A 14,952-nucleotide genomic window follows, 5' to 3' on the forward strand; every position below is an offset into this window, starting at 1 on the left:
AGTAGCCTAGCCACTTGATATCAATTACTCAGTTATTAGATATTTACTGAGGCCTTCTGGAAGGCTTTGCCCTCCCTCAAAGAGATCCAATCTAATTACAGAGACAAGAAATAGACATAAAATTTAAACTAGCAATATTGAAACTTATGCCTATCCACATATCAGTGAGAAATAAGGAGCACATAAGGTAACATGCTATAGGAGTTTAGAGGCAAGAACTCTCCTTGTGGACCTGGGTGGTCCCAAAGGACCACACTAGAGTTATGGTTTTGAGTTGATCTCAGTGAATCGTAGATTTGAGTCATGAAATGACTGCTTTAATTGTCATGGCCTATGTACCTTAGCAAAAATAGCTTTAAAGCACCCAGTCCTAAATCTGGCTCTTCTCCTGCTTTTCCAGAGTCTTTTTTTTTTTTTTTTAATGCAGGTGAATCTAAGAAAGAAATAACATTAATTCTTAAATTAACAATGCTTATAATTGGATTGGAACCAATAACTTTAGAAATATATTTTGAGCTAGAAACATCATGAAAATATATATTAAAATAAAGAAAATATGTACACACCCATACATACAAACCTTAGATATGATCAGAAGCACCTTGGACTGTTCTCCTTAAACCAGAACCACCAGTCATCTTTCTCTTTCTTTCTCTGAGAAATCGCATAAATAAAAATAGGAAATAAATCCACTTCTTTGCAGAGATAATGGCTCACACTTAAAACATGCCCTAAAGAATCTCTCCTGAAGACTAATGTAACAAGCTCGTATCTGTAAATATAAATTGCAGAGAATGGAATCCTCAAGTGAGAAATTATTTCTTTCCCGTTATCTTCTAGTTTCAGGCACCAGCTTTATATAACGATTTGAATTGCTGAAGTCCCTGTTTGGTTATTTGTAAGAACACTCTACTTTATTGCACAAGTTAATGTATATAGCTTTGTTAGGGAACAGGCTATATATTTAATGTCCATTCAATGTTTTGGGAATCATCAATTGCTTGCTCTTGTTTGGTGTGGGAGTATGTTTTGTTAAGTGCATCACAACCAAGTTAAAAAGCAGATGTGTGGTTTGTGTCTTTGTCCATATAGTTTTCTGTTTAGACCAAATGACATTATAGCTGAAAGTAACATACCCTGATTTTTCCTGGTGCGTGCAGATCCTCCAAAGTTTAATAGGATATGGCCGAATATTTCTTCCCTTGAGGTTTCTAATCCAAAACAAGGTAGGAGCATGTAAAATTCCTACTGATATAAAATCCCACATGTTTAGGGGGAAAATCCCATACTCTATTTTTTAGCACTAAATAAGAGCATTATCATAAATGCCATGTCTTTGAAAGAATCATAATTCAAATATTTTTTTCTAATATGAAGTGTCCCAGAAATATTATAGTAAAAGATGTAGAAAAAATTAGACAGCATAAAAGTTACAAGCACTTTATCAAATTTACATTGAATGTCAGTCATCCCAAGAGAAGCCTAGAGTTTGGTTGCTATCACAGTGGGGAATATAAATAATATATCATAAAAACTTGTGAGTGACACAGGTTTCCTTCCACTGTCTCACTTTTGCTTTGCTTTGGTAAACTGGCTGTTACGTCAATTGTATTGAGGGTCAGGGAAAATACATAAAGGCAGTATTGCAACCCCTAAAAGACCTGTTTTTGTTTTGTTTTTTTAAAACTGTCATTCCATATTGACTGACAGGAGTTTGGATCTCTCTCTCTCTCTCTCTTCCCCTTCAACATCACAGTGTATTTTCTCGCTGAGGCTTTCCCTCTTTTATCCTTTATGAATTACCCATAATTTCTGCCAGGATTAAAAACAACGTGTTTTCTCTCTGTCCTTAGAGCAGTAATTATTTTCTGACTTCTAACATAATAAATAAATAAATAAATAATGAAAGAAACTGACAGACAGCAGTGTGATTACACAGGAAGAAATAGAACCTTTAAAAACTGGCCAATAAAATTCATAAGATTCAGTGTAATGTTAAAATACATTAACGTCTAGCCTATAGATATACATAGACGTATATAAATAGTTTATATTAAAAGAAAGTTGTCTTCTTTTGGGTCCTTCCTTCTCACAAAAAAGAGGCACATCTTTGGCTTCCACCTTCCTTTGTTATATACAGGATGTTCCTTTTAAGCTCTAATGAATACAGATGGAGGAGGAAATGAGCAAAAGGAGGAACCAGGAAATAGCTGCTAAGCAAAACAAAATATATTAACAATTTGTTGAGGAGTCAAATTGGAAGGGCTGCATTTTCAGTCCTTGATCAGAGTGATGAAATCAAGATTGTCCTAGATACATATATTACTAGCAAATAGAATTATCTTAATCATCCGCTCCAAATGAATTTTTTCAAGTTTCTGCATACATATGTGGAAGAAGAAATACAGATCAAGCTCAACCCATTAGTATAATTCTATGAGGATTGTGGGAAGGTTTAGTGGCTTTGTTCCTTGGCAAGTTCAATGAGAGCATCTTCAGTGAACTGTCACTCAGTATTTCCCATTGAATTTCATAGCTCAACAAATTATACAAGACAGGATCTAAGACTTAACACTTCTCCACAGTAAGTTTTGTGCTGAACAAGATTATGCATTGTTTAAAACCTGAAACAGACCCATTTAATTATTTTGCTATGTTTTCTGTGAGTGTCACAAGACTAAAAGCTTTCAGAAATACCTTTAGTTAATGCCAGTTGCACTTTTTTAGAATGTGGATAAAGAGTTCAAATAAATTTATTTGAGAAGCTCACAGTTGAATAAAGTGCTTGAACTTGACATTTTAGCTAAAGGTGCACTTTCTAGCAGAGGTCAGTTCTGTGCAAACATAATTTATCTGGTCAACATCTGCAAAGAACATCAGGCTCTATCTTGTATTTGCTATTTTCACAAGCAACACTTCAGGAACAATTGGAAAAGAAAGGCAGGCAAACTTAGAAATTCCTGCCATTAACTAACTGATATCATATAGGTAATAAATGTTGAGAAAAAGACTACATTTTTGAAAGGTGGACAGATTCGAGGTGACTCTGAGACTGAGATCCAGATTCCGCTGAATGGTTGACCACTGTGACTATCTGTCATGTCTAATCAATTCAGCAAAAATAATCTAACTGGTTTATATGTAGATGAGATTATGGTTACACAGAGAGAAAGACATGGTGAATTGAGGCAATGATATTGCTAAGTAACTCAACAACACAACTACTATTTTAAGAGAAGAACAGTAGGGGATACTAATATCCATATTGTTATTGGAATAATCTCTGCATAACTGGATGCTTGATTTAAATGGTAATTCTTTTTGCCTCTGAAAATAAAGTTTCTAAACTTTATTACTGACAAGGTCAAACCATTTTCAGCCAAATACAAGACTTCCTTTGTGATTGAAGCAAACTCCCAGAAACAACAAATACAAATATTCTCTTCATATAGGGCCACTTTTCAAGCGGGTCGATGATAAGTAATTACAATTTGAACGTTTCACTATTGTTTCTAATGTGCTGTTCATTCTTTTAAACCTATCCAGTTGCTCCCAAATTAGCTTTGTCAACAGTTTCTTCTGTTCAAGTTGCAAACCACAAGAGAGGTAGGAATTCTTGGATTCATACAGTGATTTCATGGTGTTATGTGTTGTGAAACATTGCACTGTATGAATCTGGAATATCTGTGAAGTGTACCCATCAGCTTATTGGTGAGGCATGTTGACTGATAACAATCAATGCATCAAATAGTACTGAGAATGTCTGTAAGAGGAAAAAAAAATGCTTCACTCAGAAATTTGACTGCTGCAAACTTAAAATGCTGCAATATTTGTTTTCTGAAAGATTAATGTGTGATAAGAATTATAACACTTTAGGTTCCTGTTTGGAACATGAATGTTAGAGTATTAACATTGCCACTCATTTGCATTGAAAATAAGGAAACTCACTTACAGTGAGTTTCAAGGATGCTTTTCATGAGAACAGAATGGTAGGTTCATGTACGGTGCCCATTTGACAAATGAAATACCTTGGAATTTCCACTTCCAAATATTGTTTGAAATGAATTTGAACAAATACCAGTGAAGAGCTACACTGGGTTAAGCATTGATTATGACCCAAAAATAATAGTTACGTTACTTTCTTTAAATGAAAGTGAGCAGAATCTCATCTGTGACTCATGAATAGCCCATTCCAGCTAGCATCTGTCATTCACAGACTGAAGATTTTTCAGGAAACATAAAGACTTCTGTTTTTATTTCACCATTTTCCTTTAAGTGTCCTATGTGACAGGTGTGTCTTGTTTTCCACCCTTGACTGTTGGGTATATGTCATGTTTTAGGGAGTTTTTGGTTTTTTTTTTTTTTAATGAAACACCTCTTACAAAGAAATATATTTATTAACAATACCTGAATTTGGTTTGACCCACTTTGTGAAAATGACCATAATAGCTTCCCTATTCCTTATTGAAAAGAGACAAATCATTTTCCAGATTTTAACCAACTTGAATTGTTCCTTCTGTGTCATATAGAGAAAAGGAGGAAGCTGGTCAGAAGATGGGAAAGGGAAACCAATGATATTTAAACCAAGTCTTAAACTTTCCTCACAATGTACTTTTACATATCAAACATTGGCAGTGCCCTTTTGAGGGGAATCCAAGTGGATTTGAAATTTGAGGAACTAAGTTCTTTAGGAACAGAGCAGCCACAAGTTCATAGGGTGTCAAGCCTATTTGGGCATGTGTGCATATAATAAGCCAGTCATTGATGCCACAGTAGGGATGTCCCTCCTTATCTATGATATGCAAACCTACACAGAGAAACCAAGAAGGTGAAGGAGAAAGGAAGCATTGGGGACCTTACAGAGTCCATCTTTTTTCTGTCATATCAAGCACTGGATATACAAGAGGACTCCTGACTTGAAATTTGACCCTGTATCATTGAATCTCTAGTTTCTTGGGGTCACAGCACTAATGAGATCTGAACACATTTCTACAGGCAGGAAAAAGCCACCTAATGAAGTAGATTTATCATAGAATAATCCAGATTGTTATCAAATGATGTACATGGAAGGGCTTCAAAAGCTACCTAAGGTTGCAAGCCAGAGTTGGGGGTGGGTAAGAATCAGGAAAATGCTGCAGCCACTTCATTCCCACCCCTGGGGGAGGCCACTGGAGACTTGTGACTTTGTTAATGTAGTGAAGGGAAAATACTTTATAAGAATTCTAATTCCTTCACCTTCTGTCTATCTAAAGTCTTTTTTTCCAAATCCTTTCTTTTTGAGTGACTACAGTAAATTTCCACCAGCTCTGACTTTGAATAAACTTTCTTCATTTGGCCCCAACATAAATAAATAAACCTACCTGTGCCACATTCAGAGTACTTTATCTTATATTCCATAACATATGTCATATTACGGTACATTGGTGACGTAATAATGGAATTAGAGGCAACATGGGGAACAGTAAGAAAGAAAACACCAAGACTTTTAACACCCCCCTTCCTATTCTTAACATTCTTTTTCTTTCATTCTCTTTCTCTCCAACCTTTTGTTTTTCTATAATTCTTACCTCCCCAGGCCTTCCCCAGCCAGTCTCAGTCAGAAAGTGTCTTTAAACCTTAGAAGAGGTTTGGATCTTTCCTGATCTAGAGAGACAACTTTGAACTCTCCTTCTTCTAAAATGCTGCTCGCTTAACTAGCCAGTTCTTATGTACCATATTATCATAACTGCCTTGAATGATGTCATATACATCAGATGGGGGATTTTGCTCCCCCAGGGAACTTTTGGTTGTCACAGCTTGGGAGATGCTACTGCTTCTAGTGGGTAGAGGCCAGGAATGCTTCTGAATATCCTACAACATACGGGAAAACCACGGATTATTTGAACTAAGATGTCAGTAGTGCTGAGGTTGAGAAGCTCTGCACTCGACTCTTCAGGACTGGGCTTCATGGTCCAACATGCTCATTGGTCTAGGGCTATGATTCTTGCTTAGGACTGGGCCTCGTTCAAGTTGTCCCCTGGTTTAAGGTGGTCCTCAATAAATATGCATTGCCAACACATGCCATGCTACACCATGAAAATGTTTTTTAGAGGACCCCTTTAGCTTGTTTACACAACAGTAATTAAAACTTGTCTGAAAAACAAAATATAGCCTACAGTGTGATTTGAGATTGCAAAAGTATATAAAACCATAGCAATTTTTGGAAATCTCCTTTTTCCTACCTAAACTAATCTGCATAGACATATAGTCAATTTTCAGCTAAAATATTTAATAACTCAGTTATAGTGTGATGTATGGCTGTTGTTTATCTCAACTCTTTAATATTTAGGATACAGCCAGACTCTCTTACAGAATTTGAATGGTGGAAGAATGAATTTAAACATAACTTTCCTCTGTGTCTTCCTCTGTTTCCCAAAGTAAGATGCCTCAGGGTCATCACTGATTCGTTGACATTGATTCATTCATTCGACAACATTTTTTGAATGCTTAGTATTTTGAGTTCTGTTTACATCTGTGGACAAAATGGACACAGTCTGCACACATTTATTTACACTCAAAGTATAGGGGAGAAAATTTTTTTTTAATTTAGTCTTCAGATACTCTAAGTTCTACAAAAAAATTAAACAGGATTAGTAAATGTGGGAGGGGGGATTAATGTGTTTGGGTCAGGAACTGTTATTTCAGATAGAGTAGTCACAGCATTTTCTTTGATCAGGACCTAAAAACAAAGTGAGGAAGCAAGTCATAGGGAAGTCTGGGGGAGGAGTAGGCCAGACAGAGGTAACAGCAAATTCAAAGGCCCTTGGGAAGTGCTTGGCATGTCTGCAGAGCAACATGAAAGTATTGTACAGCGAGCGAGGAGGAGAGTGACAGCAATGAGCCCAGATCAATTGGGAATGAATGAATTCAAACTCTGCCTTTTATTCTGAATGAGGAAGGAAGCCATTAGGATTATGGGCAAAAGGATGTCATGACCTAATTTAAGTTTTAAAAGAGTCAATCTGACTGCTGTGTGGAGGAGACTATCACAAGGATGGAAGCCAGGGAAGCAGTTTGAGGACAACAACAATAATCCAAGTGCCCTTAACTAAAGATGAGATGGTGAGAGGTGGTGAGATTTAAAATGTATTTTAAACGTGTAGTCAAGAGGATCTGCTGATTGATTGGTTGGGGGCGTGGGTAGAGGGGGATGAGAAAAAGATTGGTGTCAAGAGCAACTCCAGGAATTTTGACCTAAGCAATTGGAGGAATAGAGTTGTCATTTACCGAGACAGATCCAGCTGCCCATGTAAGTGGCAGGCTTGGGAAGGTAACCTATGAGCTCAGTTTTGAACATGTTAAAGTTGAGATATCTATTAAATGTCCAAGTGGAGACTTTAAGAAGGGAGTTGAATATATCAGTCTGGATGAAGTCTCACTAACTAACTGGGAAGTTGGTCCAGGCTAGAAGTAACTATTTTGGAAAGGTCAGCATATTGATGGTTTATGTAGTCATGAGGTTGGGTAAAAAACCCTGGCTCTTAGTGAGCCTAAAGAGCCAAGAGGTCCAAGGGCTACGCCCTGAGTCATTTGAGAAGATACAACAAAAAGCCGAAGAGAGGAAGAAGCAATGGTAGGTGGGGAAGGAGGTGAACCAAGAAAGAGTGGTGGCCCAAAAGCCTCCTGGTTCAGGAAGGGTTGCCAGAATGCCCTGAGGGCCCTATTGAAGTTTATGGTCGTGAATTTAAAGTGAGACTTGTTTCAAAATAGTTGGAAAAAAACTCCAGCCACATTTAGCTGCTGGGGTGTAGGCATGGAGAAGTGGAGAGTTGGATTTAACCAGGATCAGATTTTCCCAGGACACTGTAATTGGGGGCGGGGGGTTGTGGGTGAGGGAGATGAGAGCATATAAAAGGAAGTGATTGTAAGAATGGACCATGAACTTTATATTTTGTAAAAAGGGAAAGGAGAAAATGGTAGCTCAGTGGGATATGGGGAGGGGGAAGGGTAAGCTGTGACAAAGCGAAAGAGAGGCATGGACATATATACGCTACCAAACGTAAGGTAGATAGATAGTGGGAAGCAGCCTTAGAGCACAGGGAGATCAGCTCGGTGCTTTATGACTGCCTGGAGGGGTGGGATGGGGAGGGTGGGAGGGAGGGAGATGCATGAGGGAAGGGATGTGGGAACAGATGTATATGTATGACTGATTCACTTTGTTATAAAACAGAAACTAATAAAAAAAATAAAATAAAAAAAAATGGTAGCTCAGTGAATTAGAGGATCGAAGAATTATTGAACTATTAATATCGTCCCTTCAGGATCTTAATAAGATAGTGAAGCTCTAACTCTATCAATAATGATCATTCATGAATTCTGGGCCTATGTGGAAAGAACAGTTCCTAAAGAGTGGGAAATTAACAGAAAACTGAAAAATAATACAGCAGTCTAATAATTACATCTGAAATGTCTTGCATTTATGTAGTACTCTCATGTGTTTCAAATCACTTTCAAAGATCTTTTTATCATTTTATATTCTCAAATACACCATGGCCAGAGAAGAAAGCTTTATCAAAGTCTCAGAAGAGTGTTAGAAGTTTAAAGGAATAAAGTTACTATTAGCTCATTTCTTAGGTTATAAGACATTTAAAGTATCCACTTATCTCCTGGAAGAAGTTTGTGATATTCAGTGTTTAGCTGTGTATGGTTTTGTATATAATTATTTATAGAATTTACATTATTTAACTCTCCTATCAAAATAAATAAATTGATTTTCAAACAAAACCCAGAAACAAATAGTGAATGTCACAGAAATGCATACTATTCATTAAATTCAAAGAATAGTAAGTAACAGTGTCTACAGAGATTCATGGATTGGGTCTTGATTGAACTTGGATGTCTACAGACACGTTTTTTGGTGAATAAATCTTTGTCAGATGAAGTCCAGCATTGGGTAGATCTTATCCACAAAGGAACCATTCAATACTTCCAATAGTATTGGCTATTGGGTAGATCTTATCCACAAAGGAACCATGTTATGAAACTTCTCCAGCCCTGTTCTCTCCCATTTCCCAATGTCATGTCTTTGCACACTCTACTCCTTTCACTGGAAATGCTCATTTCCTCCTTTTTTTTTTTTTCTTTTGTTAAATAAACCTTACTGGCCCTCATGGAAGATTTAGTTTTAACTTAGTTTTTCCTAATTCTCCTCAAGTGAAATGAATTTCTCCTTATATCACTTTGTGTCTCTTTTGTTTTTGTTTTTGTTTTTGTTTTTAAACATGTCCTCTTTTTTTCTAGTTATCTGAGCACATGTTTGTCTTATGCACTAAACAAGCTTCTTGACAATGAGGACTGACTTCTATGTGGTTCTGAAAAGTTCCTAGGATGAATTTATTCACATAAAAGATTCTTTTGAAAAAATCTGGATTAATTATATTAGGTACACCAAGAATCAACCTAGGATGGGGTTATGTGGAGAACAGTTACCACTTAGGGGCCTCTTCTAGAGAGGGAGAGCCTGAGTACAGGGTGTGTGTGCTCCGGAATTCCAGGCAGCTCTGAAGAAGTCCTTGGGAAGCAATTAGATTTGGGACATGGGTCTCCTCCCTGCAACTACTACTCTGAGGTGGCTCCAGGCCAGAAAGATTCTCCCTGTTCCAAACCCTCAACTAAGGACTGTTGGAGAGGCCCTTTAGGTTTCCTAGGGAGTCAGAAATGCCAGCTTAAACAAGGTTGAACTCAGAGAGATAGAATGTATGGGGGTGAAATGATTGTTTCCTAAGAGAGTTTAATTTGGTGATATGTAATTCTATTATTTTTCTTGTTGCTATTATTATTATTAATTTGACATGCCTTAACTACAAAATTTTTGCAGGATTTTCTTACCCCATCTCCCATATGGCCTCCTTCTTCCAGAACTCTCCTTCTCCCGCTGGTTCCTCCGACTCCCCACTCCCACTCCCCAGCCCTAGCACACATGCACACCGTGACAAAGCTAGCCTCCTGTAGAGGAAGGGCTTGCCTTCAGGAACCTCCCATTCTTCTTGCCTTCCTTTTAAGCATCTGGGGTCTCCAAGGTGCTAACCCTATTCCTGGGTGTCTTCCACTCTTCACCATTTCCAGTGTCCTCCTCTGCTTCTGTCCAAATTTGATTTCATTCTGTTGGGACCTTGACCTCAGCTCTCTACTGTAGTAACTGGCTCTCATATGAATGAATCCACACTGTTCTGGTGAGTGTCAGTATGTTAATTTATTGGGTTAGCCAAAAAGTTCGTTTGGGTTTTTCTGTAACATCTTATAGAAAAACCCAAATGAACTTTTTGACCAACCCAATAGAAAAAAAAAAAAAAGATAATCACCCTTCTTTATTAATTTTGAGAACACTTACTCATTTTTACTCTGGTTATCAAATGCAATACTTCCAAAATTTTAATCTAGGCCAAAAGAGTAACTCAGTACCTCACATAGTGCCTAACACGTAGACCAACGGAATATATTATTTATTGAGTGAATGAATAAATGAGCTCAAATAGTGACTGTGGGGCTTCCCGGGTGGCACAGTGGTTGAGAGTCTGCCTGCCGATGCAGGGGACATGGGTTTGTGCCCCGGTCCGGAAAGATCCCACATGCCGCTGAGCGGCTGGGCCCGTGAGCCATGGCCACTGAGCCTGCGCGTCCGGAGCCTGTGTTCCACAACGGGAGAGGCCACAACAGTGAGAGGCCCGCGTACCGCAAAAAAAAATAGTGACTGTGTTTGGCTTCCTGGTGGGATAAAATAAAAGCCAGACATTAATGAGAGGGATATTTTTAGGCAAACAAGGTTTGCAGTTTCATAATTGACCTTCCTTATAAATGTGAGCTAGGCCTACCCCCATATTTTGAGGAGATTGAAACAGATTCCCCACCTAGTTACTTCTCACACATTTTTTTTCTGTCTGAGTTAGTAACTATTGCACCAAAAGAGGCTTTGTTTTTACTTATTTTAAAAAGGTTGAATTAGATTAATGACTTGCTTTGGTTGAGGTGCAAAAGAGAGACAATCTAGTCACTCTCCACCCTTCCCTATGTCTCCTTGTCTAGTTCTTATCACCATCACCCCTAAGCCTCAGAGTCTCCTCCAACATTTTGGGGAGACAAAGGAAAAACAATCTGAGGGTACAGTAGCTGCCTGACTCTTCTTTTGTAGCAGACTTAGTTTGAAACTTGCAAGAAAAGGAAATCTTAAGAGCACTTTTTTCATGCCAATAATCTCCCCGTTTTTTGTATTCTCTCTCACACATAAGCAAACATGCAGATTTGGCCTGATGAAAGGCTTACAGAAGTCATCTTCTCCTCTTACCATTTGGAAAAAACAAAAATAAAGAGTTGTTTAGTTGTCTAGATCCCTATTAAATTTGCCATGATTTCTTCTGTGAAACTCTGACTGAGTTAATGTCTTGACACAAGTGATAGTAAGACTCTAAATGAAGGAGCCATGGGTGATGGCAGCCGCAGGCCTTAGATGCCTACATTCATCCTTCCTTCTTTTTTAAGATTGCAAATATGAAGAGAAAATGAGGGGAGTGATGCAAAGACAGTGAAGTTTTCAATGTGCAAAAATTAGACTTTTGCATCAATGGAAACAGAGTCTTCCCAAATTTTAAAAGGTGTACACCTGCAAATGCTTCTGTTCATATTGTCTGCCAAGAATTAACACTCTCTGATCATGTTCTGAATGTCCAATCTTTCTCTCCTGCCTGAAACAAATGCTACTTCCATGCCAGTCACAACCACCTGCGGTCACCATGTGTCATGTGGAATCACATACATGTAATGCCATTCTGCCATCTTTTCTCCACTTCTCATTTTATCCAAGCATGTAGTGTGCTGTTATTCTGCAACTGTATACACTCTGTATACATTTCTGTTCTTCCTTGCAAGATTGTGAATGCTTCGGCCACTCCAATCGATGCAGTTATATCGATCTGCTAAATACAGTCATTTGCGTGAGCTGTAAACACAACACTAGAGGGCAGCACTGTGAGTTATGCAGGCTGGGCTACTTCAGAAATGCTTCTGCACAGCTGGACGATGAGAATGTGTGCATAGGTCAGTTCCATTATAATTTCAGCTATTGTTCTGTGCCTTTCACGAGATGGGGAGCTATTTAAGGTGGAGAGGCTGGTGATTTGCACCACAGCTGAGCCAGAATGAACTTTCTCAATGGAGAAAATGTCCTTGTGGTAGACTTAAAGAATTCACTTGTGCTGATTGAAATCATAGTTGGGGGATGTATTTTGAATCCTTGTCTAATTGTTGCTTTAAAGATGATGAGCTGAAAAGTCATGTTTAAGAGATGAAGTAATTCTCTTTTTGTTTTTCTTTCTTTCTTTCTTTCTTTCTTTTTTTTTTTTTTTGCATGAAATCTTAACACCTGGTCATTTCAACCTGATCTTAAAGTCTTAAGTTGTACACTCAACTTTCAAAAAACTCATTATAAGGTTTTTAATTATAGATATGAGATTAGGACACAAACTTTTGTAAATAATTGGTAATCAACTAATATTGATTTAAAATATTCCATTTGGAATTAAAAGCCACTAGCAATTGGTAATGTAGGAGTTTGCCTGACTTTTCCATCCATAGTAATGAAATTCCACTTACTGAATTTTCCTATAGCCCTCAAAAGGAGAAGCAATTTTTCAAAACTATTCAAGGCAATTAATTCTCTTAGCTTCCAAAGTCCATGAGCCCTGGAAAACTGGGGCCACAGGATTCCCTTGAGCAGTCTTTCCACCCCCTGTGATGACTGATCATGTCAACTGGAGAGAACCAGGTGCCCTTCACATCCAAAAAAGCTTCTCCTGCCTTTTGCATAGTAGAACCTATCTTTAAGAAAGGGAGCTGATGAAAAATAAGAAATAAGAAATGGAATTTCACTTCGTAATGTACTTTGAAGAAGTGCATATATTCAAAATGGTGAAGGGTACATATGTATCTGTTACCACACCAATAGGTAATATATAGGCAACCAATGTTAAAGATAGATTTTTTCACATAAAGACTAGATAGAATACACAAGCTGAAAAATGAAAGGTGATCTTTTCATCAAAAAAGAAATCAAATCAATCTGCAATTATGGGATCATTGTTTTCTGATTGGATTGTCAAGGTTATATAGTTATTTGCCAAGTGTCATTTAAAATAGCTGGACAAGTTTTTTTCAGTTAAAATGGGCCAAGTTTTTATAATACTGTTTATGTCTATAGTATGTTCTATTTTTCAAAGTGCTTCCTTATTATTTGTGAATTAGTGGAGAAATCCCTGGACTTAGAGGCTGGAGCGCTGGGTTCAAGTCCCAGTTTGCTATTTAATAGCTGTGTGCCTTAGGTAAGTCGCTGAAAACTTCTGGTCAAATTGGTGTCATATGGGATGCACAAGAAACACTTGGTAAACTGTGAACTGACTTGCAAGTATGTTTTTTGTTTGTTTGTTTGTTTTGATTTTACTTAATCCTCATTAACAAAACCATGGTGGTAAGTACTCCACTGATAATTTCCCCTATTTTCTAGTTGAGAAAAGTAAGGCAAATGGACCCAAATCGTACAGCTTTAGTAAAGAGTTAGTTTCCTGGCTTCAAAGCTTTTGAACGCTTTCTCCCAACTACCCTGACACAATTAGCAAAGCTAAGCTTGTCAGACTTTTACTTATGGTATGTTTTTAGGATGACAGCAGCAATTCCACTATGAGCTTGTGAACAGAAGTTCAATTGCCTTTATAACATTTGGGTTACAAAGATTTGAGAATATTAATAAAAACCAAAAGGCACATAGCTGTCTGAATTTTGAATGCAGTTACATTTTGCTGAATGTCATTTGTAAAAATATATAAATGTCATACTATAAATATGTTAACAAGTGAAAAGGTAAAATAAATAGGAACACTAGGAACACAGAAATAAAAGCTAATCAGTTTTTTCAAAATACAAAACATTACAATAAGATGTAAATGTTTTGCAATATCAATTTCATATTATTTTCAATAAATCAAAGAAAAAGACCTTAAAAGAAAAGATTTTATTCCATAAAATTTCTCATAGCAGGTAACTTAGCAATATCCCAATATATTTTACTCAGAGTATTCTATTCTAATGAATTCCTCCCCTTTTCCTGTTCTAAAGTAATCTATGAACTACAAAATCCGCACTTCCTATCTAATTCTAAGAGTCATAATTCTGTTATAAATCCATATTTGATTATCCACAGATAAGAAGTTGCCATTCAGCTTTTGTCTTTTAAATCATGTAAAATACAGATGAATGGAAAGCTTAATATACATTCTTGTATTTATTTCTACTTAAAAAAATTAAATGCAGTTCTTTTCTCCCTTTCTAGGAACTTTGTTAATTAAAGTTATAAATCTTGGAGAGGATTTTATATTATTGAGGTAAACATATCCCTATTCAGTATTTTGTACTCTTCAAACCAAGTGGATATAGGTAAACACAAAGATGAGTATTTTTAGATAGCATTAAAAATTAGCTACAGTATACCTCCACATACCAAAATTCCTTAAATTGTTGCTCTTTTCCTAAGGGGTAAAATTGTTTTTAAAGAATGAACTGAAAAATTTGGCTAGCTGGTATATGCTACGTACGGTCTATCTTTTGTCTTTGGTCTCTATAAACGTACGAAAGTTTCCTAAAAGAGTTATAGCTTCCACTTTTCCCACTGGAGGGGCCAAGGGCAGAGCTGTCATGCTACCTGGGCATGAGACTGAGGCTGAGGTTTGCTCTCTGAAGGCCATTGGAAGCCTGTGGCTCCATTACCAAGGTTTGCCCTATGGGGCAGCACCAACCTATTCTCTATTTTTTACATTTAAGTTCCCCAAAGGGCTTGCAGCAGGACTGAGAATTAAATTTGAGAGGATACACCTCAAGTAATTGAGAGTTAATTTTAATGCCATTTTGTATAGAAAGCACTAATGAAAATGA

General features: G+C 37.2%; 1 protein-coding gene across 2 annotated transcripts in view; it reads left to right on the plus strand.

The window, feature by feature from the left end:
- The window catches only part of NTNG1 (netrin G1), a gene marked incomplete at both ends in the record, with an annotated part of 332,626 nt that overhangs the window by 265,988 nt on the left and 51,686 nt on the right, over positions 1-14,952 (plus strand). Inside the window, one exon of one of the 2 annotated variants that reach the window (XM_079697497.1) lies at positions 11,902-12,069. The exons of the other annotated variant lie outside the window; for it this stretch is intronic. Coding sequence (XP_079553623.1) covers positions 11,902-12,069 — 168 coding nt within the window. The remainder of the gene's footprint in view (positions 1-11,901; positions 12,070-14,952) is intronic. 2 annotated transcript variants of the gene reach the window in all.

This window comes from Hyperoodon ampullatus, assembly GCF_949752795.1.
Source record: "Hyperoodon ampullatus genome assembly, chromosome: 2".
Taxonomy (NCBI): domain Eukaryota; kingdom Metazoa; phylum Chordata; class Mammalia; order Artiodactyla; family Ziphiidae; genus Hyperoodon; species Hyperoodon ampullatus.